The 13,780-nt window shown below is 39.1% G+C and overlaps 1 protein-coding gene across 1 annotated transcript in view; it reads right to left on the bottom strand.

The window, feature by feature from the left end:
* The window catches only part of SLC26A8 (solute carrier family 26 member 8), a 62,224-nt gene that overhangs the window by 31,649 nt on the left and 16,795 nt on the right, over positions 1-13,780 (bottom strand). Inside the window, exons 4-7 of the mRNA XM_046639850.1 lie at positions 13,270-13,451; positions 6,538-6,702; positions 5,697-5,846; positions 2,099-2,181 (exon numbers count right to left, since the gene is read on the bottom strand). Of these exons, the coding sequence (XP_046495806.1) occupies positions 2,099-2,181; positions 5,697-5,846; positions 6,538-6,702; positions 13,270-13,451 (580 nt within the window). The remainder of the gene's footprint in view (positions 1-2,098; positions 2,182-5,696; positions 5,847-6,537; positions 6,703-13,269; positions 13,452-13,780) is intronic.

Here is a 13,780-nt window from a genome sequence, read left to right as displayed (position 1 = left end):
CACTTGGGAAAATTATTTTCAAAGAAATTTTTGATGTACTTTTAATTCCTTATCTAATTAAATTTTCTTATTAGTTCACGCATTTTAAATTTCATTTTCCTTAAAGTAGGAAACATCACTCTTAGCACCTCTTCTCGTTTCTCATCATTGTTATGTGCGTGATTCTAAATTCATATTTTCGAATATCTTTTCTTTCACCATCCAACTATGTTTATTTTAAGCTCCTATTTATACCATACTTATAACTTACAAGCACCTTGGTCTTTTCCAGGTACTAAGCTAGACGTGAGTATAACAGGATGCTCAAAGGCAGATATTTAACTTTTTATTAAATTTCCCCCTTTAAGAAGTTAGGTAAGGGGCCAGCCCAGTGGCACAGCAGTTAAGTTTGTGCGCTCTTCCTCGATGGCCTGGGTTCGCCGGTTCAGATCCCGGGTGCAGACCTATGCACCATTTATCAAGCCATGCTGTGGCAGGCATCTCACATATGAAAAATGGAGGAAGATGCACATGATTGTTAGCTCAGGGCTAATCTTCCACACACAAAAAAGAAGTTAGGTAAGAATATGGCTGTCTCAACGAGGTATACAGTAAATGGAATTTATTGCCCAAATCTATGTTAGTAAACCTTAAATATTTAGTATGGTAAGAACACAAACTACTGTTTTTCCTTCCTGCTGTTGTCTGTAACAATCAATTCTTTGTTAGCAGTTTAGGTTAAAAGGGGACATGGACAAGGAAAGAACTAACTGAAATTGTTCAATTTTTCTAGTCCTTAGCAACCTTGGATAAATACATAATAAAAAAGGAAGTTCAAAGAAATACCTAAAATTAGGTTTTTGAAATGCTCACTTGTCTAGCTATACCTTTGAATCTTAGGATAAAACATAAGCAAAAGTTGACTGTGTGGTTTTTAAGTCATTAAAACAGGAGCATACTCAGTAAGTCTAACAGAGTGGTTATAACCATAGATTTTGGAATTAAATGGAAATGGGTTTGAATTGTAGCTCTGCCACTGACCAGCTGTGTGATCTTGGATAAGCCTTAGTTTCCTCAGCCACAAAAAGAAGATAATATCTACCTTATAGGATTACCGTGAAATAAAATAATTATGTAAAGCATCAATCTCATTGTTGTTCTTGTTACTTTTTTCTGAGGGCAGAGACCAAATCTTATTTTCTATTGTATTCCCTTGTGCCTAGGTGGTCTTTTTTGCTCATATATATTTTTTAAAATTGAACAGAATTTGAAATGGATTTAGCCATCATCAGATTTCACTGAGAATGGGTAGGATATGAGACTAACTCAATCTGGTTGCATCAAAGCAGCCTATGTTTTGATCTCCTTGGGGCTTAGCTGGTATTGCTGACTCTTGGCAGTATTCCCTATTGAATAGTGTGAGAAAATGAACAACGCTCTTCAAAAGCCTGACCGTGAATCAAGAAACTGCAGTTTATCGTCTTTCTTAGCTAAAGTGATTCATCTAATCAAGGTTAAAGAAATTATCATTTTCTAACAGAAACAAGCTTGATGCCCCATAGTCACTGGTAGGAATTATAATGTAAATTAATTGTGAGTCCTTAAGGACTCCATAGGTCAGACTATTTGAAGATAGCTTTTTACTCAGAGTAATAAAATAATGTTGCTCAGGACACTGATTCAGACTAAGTGGGTGAAGACAGAAGGAATGCCTATCTCCTGAGCCCTGAGCCCCAGGAGCGAGGCTGGGGAAACAGACGCATCCCTTGTCCCATCCTTGAGAGTTAATTGGATAGGTGTAGAGGTTGAGAAGGCCCATGTGTACTATGAAGAAAATGTGTGAGTCTCTCTGGTATTCAGTGCACCCAACAGTTTCCTTGGGTAAGGGGATTGGCTCAACCTTTGGAAGACAGCCCGAGGCTGACCAGAGAAGAAACGAGGGTTGGCCTAGCCCTTCTCTTTTTACGAACCTCTGTGTTCTAAAATGAATTTGAGCCCATGACCCGAATCTGGCTGGGGCCAGAGACGGCTAGTGGAGAATATCAATCAGGCTGTGTGGTCAGAGGCTAAGAGAAGGTAACAGAAAGGAAAAAGTAGTCTTGAAAGTGGAGTTACCAACCTATAAGGAATCATATCAATGAAGTTCCCACTGGTTTCTGTGGCCATGCTTATCTTGTTTGCAAATATAGTGAAGCCAAGAATCTGTAGGAGTTAAAAAAAAAAAAAAAAGACATACGATCATCTACATATTGTGTATTGCTTCCAGGAACAGAGGTGCCCGTAGCCTCTGGGAGGGCAGGGAATGAAACGTGTGGCAGTCCCTCTGCATCTTCACGGAGATGGAGAGAGAGGCGAGGCCAGGTCAGTGGAGCAAGAGCAGCAGAAGTCGCCCTGACTCTGGTTCCCTGAGCTCCTTTTTAGCTTTGTAGCCAGAATGAAAAGCAACCTCAGCGTTGGCCTCTGACATAGTAATGGGAACAAATGGATGCCCTGGACTTCTCTTTCCTCACCAACTTTAAACATCGAGACCAAATAGAAACATGTTTTCGGGTAACAGCCATATCAAGCCCTCAGTTTTAAAAGCTTTCAGATCTAGGTACACCGTACCAATACAAACGAGCCTTTCGGGGGGATTGTGGAGGTAGGTTGACTATACTGACTGACCCTCGATAATATGAAGCAGCATTTGACAGCGCAAAGAAAAAGGTCTTTAGCAAAGCAATTACTTGCTTTTTTCTTTCTTTCTTTCTTTCTTTCATTTACTTCTAAATGAGTCAGAGAGGAGTTTTGGTCTTTATATAGTTAAGGAACAAGAAGTGTGGCAAGTGGCCAAGGAACTCTGTTATTCCCAGTATAAAGGTAATACTTGCTCATATAGGAAAATAGAGAAAATATGAAAAATTAAAAAGCATAAACAAATCACCCAAAGACAACTACTGTTGATGCTTTTTGGATGTTTGCCATACAGCTTAAATATACACGTACACAAATACACACATATAAATTTTGAACACATAGTATGTAAAATTTCTTATAGCTTTGAGACTCTTGAATTATTTCTCTGTATATTCTACCTGGATCCTAGATATTGCCTTAAAAATTTCCCTTAATATTTGAGACTGCCATCTTAAGGACACCTTAGTTGGTATGTGCAGTTTCCTCCAGCACATCTCAACAGTGGTTGCTTCGTGGGTGCAGTGAGAAGCTTTTTACACCCTAGGCCACGGCAGCTCTCACCCTCCCTCTTCCATTTTCCTCACTGCCAGGGGGAACATGGAGGTCTTTGTCCAGGTCTAGCTACATCTTTATTCCCTGCTATGTGGCAGAAAGTGTTTGTAATCACTTAACTTGACATGTGTATAAGTAGTGTATTGCAGGCTTCAATAATCTTTGAGTATAAATTAGGTCACAAAAAAAGTTTAATGCCTAAACTGCAATAATTCTAAGTCTCCAGCTAGTTTTATTGCTGGACCTCAGCTTCCTCCCCCACTTCACTCCACGGTGCTTCCTAATTATTTCTAGCATTCCCCAAAGAAATGTCTTAACTGGTTCACACACCAATCTGTCAGCCATAGTCAACCCACAGCCTCCTCTATACTTCTACTTCTCTTCTTTCCTAATAACCCTAGTTAAGATTCATTGCCTTTAAGGGCGCTTGAAGGAACATCACTATGGGCCCTGCTGCTGATATCTCTTAAGAGAGGATTGATTTGCAACAATGTGGATGGACCTTGAGGGCATTATGCTAAGTGAAATAAGCCAAACAAAGAAAGATAAATACTACACAGTATCACTTATATGTGGAATCTAAAAAAAAAAGTCACACTCATAGAAACAAAGAGTAGAAAAGTGGTTGCCAGGGGCTGGGGGGTGGGGGAAATAGGGAGAGGTTGGTAAAAGGGTACAAACTTTCAGCTGTAAGATAAATAAGGTCTGAGGATCTAATTTTATAACATAGTGACAATAGTTGATAACATTGTATTGTATAATTGAAATTTGCTGAGAGTAGAACTTAAATGTCTCCCACACACACACACAAAGATAAATATGTGAGGTGACTGATGTGATAATTAATTAGATGGGGGAATCCTTTCACAATGTATACATATATCAAATCACCATGATGTACACTTTAAATATCTTTCAACTTTATGTCAATTGTACCTCAGTAAAGCTGAAATTAAAGAGAGAGAGAAAGCTGATGTCTGTGTCACAGATGCCACCTGCTGGTGACTCCAAAGCCTGAGCTCCCTAAGGTGCCAGAGCCGGGCTGGGTTCCATGAAAAGGAGAGGTTGCCCCTGACTCCACTCCCTGAACTCCATGCGCGCATTGTCCTCTGGGCTCCAGGGCACCAGGATTTGTGTACAGTGTTTTAGAAAGTCTTTTGTAAAAGCAGCCTTTCAGCTTCTGGCCTTATGAATTAATAGCTTTTCAACTACTCCGAGGAAGAAAGAATATGCACCTCCATGAGAAGTAGACAGCAGTTAGGAGAGAGAGCTTGATCTCAATTTCCAAAGTAATTCCCAGACTCCTTCAATCACAAAGGGTACAAACCTGGATTAGTTAGTATAGGCTAGGTTGTGCTGTGGCAACATACAAACCATGTGATCCTAGCGTCTTAACACGTAACAGTTATTTTTTTTGCCCACACAAAGTCCATTGTGGGTCAGTGTCTCTCCAGGGCAGGCTGTTTGCAAGCAGTGCCTCAGGGATCCAGGCTAATTCCTGAGGACTCGATTTTGTCAACATAACAGCCCCTATGATTACCACAGCCAGGCAAGAAAGAACATGGGGTCTCACACCTGTTCTCCTATGCTTTGGCCCCAAAGTCACATGGTTCTGCCTAACTACTAGGGCAGCTGGGAGATACAGGGGAGCAGATGAATATTTGGGGAACTTTAAGTATCTCTGCCACAGACCACTTCTTAAGGGAGAAATAATTCTCACCCACGGATTCAGTGATCCTGAGAAATGCTGACTTTGTTTATGACAGTCTCTATCATTGTGCAACTGTTAATTATAACCGCAAAAGATAAATTTGATCAGTATATTGTTAAAAAGAAACAAGAAATATTATCATTAAACAATGGTGAGTCCCAGCTCTGTCACTTACTAGTGACATGGATTAGGTAATTCATTTAACATCTCTTCTCTCTCCATTTCTTTACGGTAGTATAGTGAGAAGGAAAGGGGGCTGAAAAAGAGTATGATGGCAACTATGTTAAAATAGAAACAAAACCTCTACATAGAAGACAGAAATTCACCAACACTGAGCATAGGCCTATGGTGTATGTATTTGAAAGGAGGCAGTGAATAACCGAAAATCCAAAAGTATCAATTGTAGTTGACTTTAGGTGGCGCAGCTATAGGAATTTCTTTTCCTCCTTTTTTTGTTTCTTCTTTATGTTTTTCAAAATTGCTTGCATGAGCATGTATTACTTTCACAAGGGGGAAAAAACCACTATTTGTGAAATATATGAAAAAGAGGAAGTAGAAAAAAGTACTTTGAAAATAAGCACGTTTTACAAATATAAGCTAGTGTTTAGAACAATGTATTCAGCTTTGTCACAACTCAACATATGTTTTTAAAAAATTATTATTTTTATGGTCTTCTATGAACCTCTCCCTAGGTTACTTGCTTTTTACTTAACTTTTTTTAAAAGGTAGGTATTTTTAAATGATCTGAACCATGAATTTGGGGCATCAAAACACCTACCAGAAAAACTTCCATGGGAAACTCAATGGGGTACCGATTGAAGGAAATCCTGATACATCTGTTGATTCTCAGAGCGACAATAGCAGTTAGAAATAGTAGGATACTGGTGGAATTAGCTTTTGGGAGAGCTATACAGTAGTTAATTATGTTCTGAAAGAAAACAAAATTACAGAGGCTTAGAAAAAGGATATAATAATTACCTAAATCCAGAAATTGACACTTTCTAAATCAGTCCAAAAAGAAGTCCCTAGGCAGTGTTGCTGGGCACAAAGGTCTTTATGAGCATTATTAGAACAGTGAGAGCAAGTGGGTGGTTACGTACTTTTTTTCAAGTTGAAAAAGAGATATGGAAATATGGTAGTTCCAATAAAGAGAGAATACACTTCACATGTTTCAGTGTAATGGAAAGGACCCATGAGTTCTCTCTATTAATTTTCTGTATTAATTTTCCAAGACCATATATGTTCTTTGGCTAGGCTCCTATGCCATTCTTGCATTCAGGGACTACTTAGCATTTTATATTCTTTAGATGTTTTAGGATATATGTCTGCTATGAGGCATGTAATGGAAAGAATTATGATAGATACAGTATCTTAAAGACCAAATTTTAATGTAAATTATGTTAGTTTAAAAGGCTGGGCTAAATGATTAAGGCAACTGAGAACATGGTCCAACTGCCATCTGCAATTTATCAAGACTATAAGTCTAGAAGAGATGAAATTATTTCTAGGGCCCTTCTGACCCAGCTGCATATGCAGGAGTCTCTCCACTTGGGCCCACTTCTTTTTGGAGGCAAGGGGAGGGGCATTTGGAACTCTAGGTGAGGGTAGAAATTACTCACAAAGAAGAAGGCGATGGGACCAGCGTGGAAAGAAATCATAATCCCAAAGATGCAAGTCAGCTGAGACAGCATAACGTGTAGTGCAGTGGCAGCCAGGTAAGCACTGATTGCAGCCTCCGGAAGGTAAGTGGCAATGAAGCCAAAACCTAACACACCCATTGATAGCTGCAGGGGGTCCAGATGGAAAAGAAAACCAGAGTGAGGCAGAATGTCATCAAACCAGCAACGGCACCAGCTAGGCACTCTCCAGGGGGTTTCCAACAAAAATGTTTGGTTAGGCCCTCCTGATAACTCTTGTGTCTCCTTTCCCTAATCCATGAAATCGATGAGATAAAGTAGGTCTTTGGCGCTGATTCAGAGGCTCACTACAGGCACTGGACCACACTTCTTTCTTTCTTCATGAGCACTTAAGCTTAAGTTCTTGTCCTAGAATCTACCGACCTTGTTGACATGGGGTTAACAGTGAAAAAGTGATCAGAACAAGCCTTTGCCTTTTTAGAGCTCTTTTCGTTGGAAGCTTTGATAGCCCTTTCCAGGAGATGTTAACAGCTCTGTGTGGAATGCAGCTTTTCACAAAGGAAAAGACAATTAAAAACACCTGGGTTCCAGCTCCAACTTCTTGGCCTTTAACTCATCTTTATTAAGAATGATTAAACTGAATTTATGCCTTCAGGATTACATATATATTTATATATATGTAAAACAGTATTTTACATGTACATATGCATATATGATATATATTAAATGTTATGCAATATATATAACAAAATACATTATATATATATATGTATATATTTCTAAATATACAAAGGATCTAGAAGGATAGACACCACACTATTAACAGAAGTTAGCTTTGGGGAATGGGATTAAAGGTTGGGGGCAATACTTTATAGACTTTATTATTTGAAATTTTTGCAATATGCATGCCCAACTTTTATAAGAAAAAACACAGTTAGAAAGTTGATGGATAAAGGATAAGCCCCAATCCCCTTAAGAGGGAGGGTTAAGAAAACTGGCACAGCCCGATGAAGAAGATGGGGAAAGAAGAACACAAGTCTTGAAGACTTCTATTGTCACCGCTTCATCTTCCACTGCACCAGAATTCTTGGCAAACAAACAAACTTGGAAGAATGAATCTTTTAGCTTTAAAAGCTTTTTGTTTCAAAGCTTCCAGTCAGCTGGGCACTGTGTCTCCTTTAATCTGCTGTCATCACTGCCCAATACGCTCCTCTACTCTAGTCAGGCAAATCTGCCTCCTGTCTTTCGTGTGATTGACTGGTTTCTACTTCTGTGCTTGTGCATGAACTCTTCTTTTTGCCATCTCTGCCAGTCCATGCCATCATCTCTTTCAAGAGCTCAGTGAAACTCCTCTTTTTCAGGAGGTGTGGTGATGGAGAACTTGGCTTCAGTGCTGGCTCTGCCACTCACCGGCTGTGTGGGTTTGGACAAGTTAACTAAACTCTCTGAGCCTCAGTTTCCTCGTCTAATAAAATGTGAACAATGCTCAGCACGCAGTGTCTTATATGGATTACATTACATAACACATGTAAAACAGCTCAAAGCTGAAAATAGTGACAGATGCCAATGTATATCACCCATTCTTCATGCCATCCCTCCCTTCCACCTTGTAAATGGCAAAACTCTTTCTTGTCCAGCTGTGTGTGGCATCAGAATCTGGGTTAATATAATTTTCTAGACAGCCATTGTTAATCAGTCAGAGTTGGCCTGTGACATGAAACCTATCTGCCATTCTTATAGAAAGCAAGTACTAAATGTTCAATGAGTGAAAGAAAGGCTCAATGAATGGTTGTTTCCTTCCCAGACAACTCCAACCCAACTAAAGGGTATTCCTTTACTTCATATTCTTTTGATACTGAACTCTTCACTTTTATTAATATCAGTTTGCACTTTAAGATTATCTAGAGCACTGATTCTGGAGGTAGACAACCCAGAGCCTGAACCCCAGTTTGGGATCTTACTGGCTCTGTGACCTTGGGCAATTCACTTAACCTCTCTATACCTTTATTTCCTTAAAATAAGGACCATAATAATATCTACCTTCATACAAGGGGTTGTTGTGAGGATCAAATGAGATAATACATGTGAAGTGCTTTTAATAGTGATTAGCACATAGCAATAAATGTTAGATATTATGATCTAGTTCAGAATTCTTTTTTTAAATTTAAACTTTTTATTTTAGATAGTTATAGATTGATATGTAGTTGTAAGAAACAATACAGAGAGATCTGGTGTAGTCTTTATCTAGTTTCCCGCAAAGGTAACATCTTGCACAACTATAGTTTACAATACCACAATTAGGATATTGACATTGACACAGCCAAGATACAAAATAATTCCATCATCACAAGGGTCCCTCTTGTCGTCCTTTTATAGCCACCCCCACTTGCCTCTCACCTCCCATCCCTACCCTCAACCTCCACCCTCCTACCTCCACCCCTATCCTTAACCTCTGGCAACAGCTAACCTGTTCCCCATTCCTATAATTTTGTGACTTTAAGAATTTTACATCAATGGAATCATCAGTATGTAAACTTTCCTATTTTCAATTTCATTATTTCCTTCCTTCTGCTTGTTTTGGGTTTAATTTGCTCTTGTTTGTCTAGGTTCTTGAGGCGGGAGCTTAGATTATTAATTTGAGACTTTTTCTTTCTTCTAGTGTATTCATTTGACTTCTATAAATTTCCCTCTCAGCACTGCTTTAGCTGTGTCTCACAAATTTTGGTATGTTTTATTTACTTCAATGTATTTTTAAAAATTTCCCTCGAGACATCCTCTCTGACCTATGGATTACTTAGAAGTGTGTTGTTTAGTCTCCAAATATCTGGAGATTTTCCTGTTGCTGTCCTGTTATTGAGTGCTACTTTGATTCCACTGTGGTCAGAGAACACACTGATTTCAATTCTTTTAAATTTATTGAGGTTTGATTTATGGCTCAGGATATGGTCTATCTTGGTATATGTTCCATGGGTCATTGAAAAGAATGTGTATTCTGCAGTTATTGGATGGAATCTTCTGTAAATATCTCTCAAATCCTGTTGGTTGTTGAGTTTTATTATATCCTTGCTGATTTTCTATCTATTTGTTCTGTCAATTGTTAAGAGAAGGGTGTTGAAGTCTTTAACTCCAGTTGGGGATTTGTCTATTTCTCCTTTCAATTCGATCACTTTTTGCTTCACATATTTTGTAGCTCTGTCGTTTGGTGCACACATACTTAGGATTGCTATGTCTTCTTGGTAGATCCTTTTATCACTATATAATGCCCTCTCTATCTCTGGTAATTTTCTTGGCTTTGAAGTCTACTTTATCTGATATTAATATAGTCAATCCTGCTTTCTTCTGATTAACATTGGCATGATAATCTTTCCATCTCTTACTTCCAACCTGTATATATTATTATATTTGATGTTTCTTTTAGACAGCATAGTTTTAAACATGTCAATATCTCCCTTTAATGTAAATGTTGGTACATTAGGGCTTAAGTCTGACATTTTTCTGTTTGTTCTCTCTGCTTTTTATTTCTCTTTTTCTTTCACTTCTGGGGGTTACTTGCACATTTTTTAGAATTCCATTTTGATTTATCTTTAGTGCTTTTGAATGTATCTTTTTGTATAGCTTTTTTAGTGGTTGCCCAAGGTATTACACTATATACACATAATTTATCACAGTCTACAAGTGTCAACATTTTACCAGTTCAAGCAAAGTATAGAAGTCTTACCCCCTTTTGTTTATAAAAGAATTGTTTTTCAATATTTTTACTCTTTCCATTGTTCTTTCTTCCTTCCTGATGTCCCAAGATTCCCCCTTTTATTGTTTTCTTTCTGTTTCGAGAACTTCCTGTAGCCATTCTTTTAGGGTAGGTCTGCTGGTGACAAATTCTCTTAGTTTCCTTTCATCTGAGAATGTCTTGATTTCTTCTTCATTCTTGAAGGATATTTTCACTGAGTATATGATTTTGGATTGACAGTTCTTTTCTTTCAGCAAACAAAAAATATTGTGCAACTTACTTATGGCCTCCATGGTTTCTGATAAGAAATCTGCTGTCATTTGAATTGTTTTCCCCCTGAAAGTAAAGGGTTTCTCTCACTGCTTTCAAGATTTTTTTTCAATGTGTTCAGTTTCAGAAGTCTTGGTGTAGATTTCTATAGAGTTATCTTATTTGGGATTTTCTAAGCTTCCTGAATCTGTAGGATTGCATCTTTTGCCAAATTTGGGGAGTTTCCACCTATTTGTTCTTCAAGTAATTCAGCCCCATCTTTTGTCTCTTATCTTTCGGAGACTTTTATGACACAAATGTTAGATCTTTTGTTATAGTCCCACTTGTCCCTGAGGCTCTGTTAATTTTTTTCCAGTCTATTTTCTCTCTGTTGTTCAAATTGGATAATTTCTACTGTTGTATTTTCAAGTTCATTGATTCTTTCTTCTGTCTTCTCTATTCTGCTGTTGAGACTGTCCTTTGAATTTTCAATTTTGGTTACTGTATTTTTCAGTTCTAAAATTTCCATTTGGTCCTTCTTTATATTTTCTATTTATTTGATGACACTTTCTATCTATTTGCTGAAAACTTCTATTTTTTTCACTTGTTTCAAGCATGTCCATAATTGCTTGCTGAAGTGTTTTTTAGGATGGCTGCTTTAGAATCTTCGCCAGCTAATTCTAACATCTCTGTCATCTCAGTGTTGGCATCTTCTTATTGTCTTTTTTCATCTTGGTTGAGATTTCCCTGGCTCTTGGTGTGACCAGTGATGTTCAGTTTAATCGTAGACATTTTGGGTACTATGCTATGAGACTCTGGATCTTATTTAAACTCTCTGTTTTAGCTAGCTTATTTTGACGAAGCACTGGCAGGGGAAGGGGAGGGCGCCACCTTGTTAGTGCCTGGCAGAGGTAGAAGTGGAGGTTCTCCTCTCAGCCTCCACTGACACCTGAGGCAGTTGAGACTCTTCGTTATTGCTGGGCAGGGGTGAGCATCCTGGCTCCCCACTAGGCCTCCACTGATGCCATCCTGGCTAGAAGAGACAGGAATACCTTTATTTCTCCCCACATGGCCTCCACTGACACCATAGCAGAGGGAGGTTGTCCTCATTACTGCTGCATGGTGGTGAAAGACCCGACTCTTCACTAGACCTTCTCTGATACCACCCAGCAAGGAGTAGGAAGGGTGTCTCATTACTGCCCAGTGGGGATGAAAGTCTCAACTCCCCATTTGGCCTTCTCTGACAACAACACCCCATTTGGGAGTGAGTGGACCCCTCATTACAGCTGAGTAAGGGCGGGAGTCTAGGGTCCCCACTTGGCCTTTCCTGGCATGAGTTGGGGTGCCACCACAGTTTATTTTTTCTTGATGTTTGTCAGGAATAGAGCAGTTATTGTGTAAAAGTTTTCAGTCTTTCCAGCCTTTCCTGGTCCTGTGGCTAAAAAGAGCAGACTTGGGTTTTTTTTTATGTCTGCACCTGTTGGCATTTTGGGTTTCTGCCTTCTTCGGCACCAAGTTTGAGATATATGAGGCAAAAACAAAACCCAGGGAACCCACCACTGTGTTGTTCCTTGGGTCCTGAGGTTCTGAGCCAGTTTGCCTTCTTGTTTCCACCTTTCAGAGTCTTCTTATGTTTGTTTTACATATAATGTTCCAAGGTTTTTGGTTGTACTTAGCAGGAGGAATAGGGAAAAGTATATCCATTTCATCTTTCTGGAAATGGAATGTCTCCTTTTTTAGATGAAAAAACTGAGGCTCGAAGGAGGGGAGAGAACATGCCGAAGGCCACTGAGATAATTAATAGATTGCCGATGTACTGACTGTTATTTTGTCGTCTTCTGCAAGATTGAATTTTTAATCACAGGAATCATATCTTCTTTTTAATTTTTGGTCTCTATTAAAGTGCCAAATTAATTTCTCTGTGCCCAGTAATTATAACTTACTGATGCTGACTATGTGACATGCCCTGGGCTGAGTGCTTTACATTTATTTTCTCACTTAATCCTCACAAGAACCCTGCAAAACAAATATTATTATTTACATTTTACGCATGAAGAAACTGAGGCCCACAAAGGCAAAATAATTTGAGTAAGTTCATACAGCTGGTAAGTGTCAGGGCTGGGGTCAGCCCACTATGACAGGCTGCCTTTTTAGGCTCCCAATAAATCCTTATGTGATGAAAGATGGTCCCGGGAAGATCAGTGAAAATTAACTAGAGAGTGGGTTAGTTGAGAAGAAAGAGAAATAACGCTGTAATATGTGACTTTAGGTCAGTGTGTGAAGCTTTAGAGGGTAGACTCTCAGAGGAAATTAAAGACTACCACATAGGATTCCAGGTCTGACTCTAATGCTTACTAACTCCAAATATACTACATGAGTGCTATTCTTGTCGAAAGAGTATAAAGAAATACTTCAAAACATGAAATCAAGAGTAGAACTCTAGATCATAGTCCCCAGGACCCGTCTTTAGTCTTGGAGGAGAAGGGGCTGATGAGAAGGTTCAGTACCTCATCCTAAATCAATGGTGGATGATTTCTGAGGAGGGAGAAGTTTTGTCACTGAGGAGACAGCCTATCCACACATCCCACAAGTTTTCCAAAAATCGATCACAGAAGTTCCAGGTATATCACAATGGATAACTGGAGCAATTAAAGGAAGGGGTCCATTTGTATTTATTTATATATTTATTTATTTATTTATTTGTATCTTCTCCAGGGGTTCAGAGACTCAGATCCTACCTGAATAATCCCAGTCAGAAAAGTTGTGGATGCCACCACACTCAAGGATCGGTTATAGGCCTTCAAAAAGGAGGGGTTAGAAAAGTCACCCTTGAGGAATGTTCCCAGTACCAGGTGGCCACTGTTGAATGGGTACAGTCTCAGGACATTGATCATCAGAGCACTCACAAGGAAGAAGGAACCTGTGAAAGATGTTTAGGCAGAAGGTGAGGTGTGAAGTCCAGGTAAACTGACAGATATCGACAAAAGCAACACACGGTCTCATATTGTTTTGTCCTTGTTCTGAAAAACTTTTCTTCTCTGAAAGTGACCGTTGAGAAGTAAGAGAGAGCAAGGAAAAGAATTCTGGCTCCACAGCCTGTGACCAACTCACAGAATTTAGATCTTGGTGGTCCAGGTATTAACCTCTTTGCATTACGGGAATATGGAGTGGGATTCAAAGGGAAATTGACTGGAAATGTGTATCAGGCTTAGCCACTGTGGCGCTCTTCGAGACGGTGAGAAGTGAGGT

The sequence above is a fragment of the Equus quagga genome, chromosome 15 (genome assembly GCF_021613505.1).
Source record: "Equus quagga isolate Etosha38 chromosome 15, UCLA_HA_Equagga_1.0, whole genome shotgun sequence".
In the NCBI taxonomy this organism is placed as follows: Eukaryota; Metazoa; Chordata; class Mammalia; order Perissodactyla; family Equidae; genus Equus; species Equus quagga.
The sequence above is the reverse complement of the archived record's forward strand: the minus strand, read 5'-3'. Positions and strand labels throughout refer to the sequence as shown.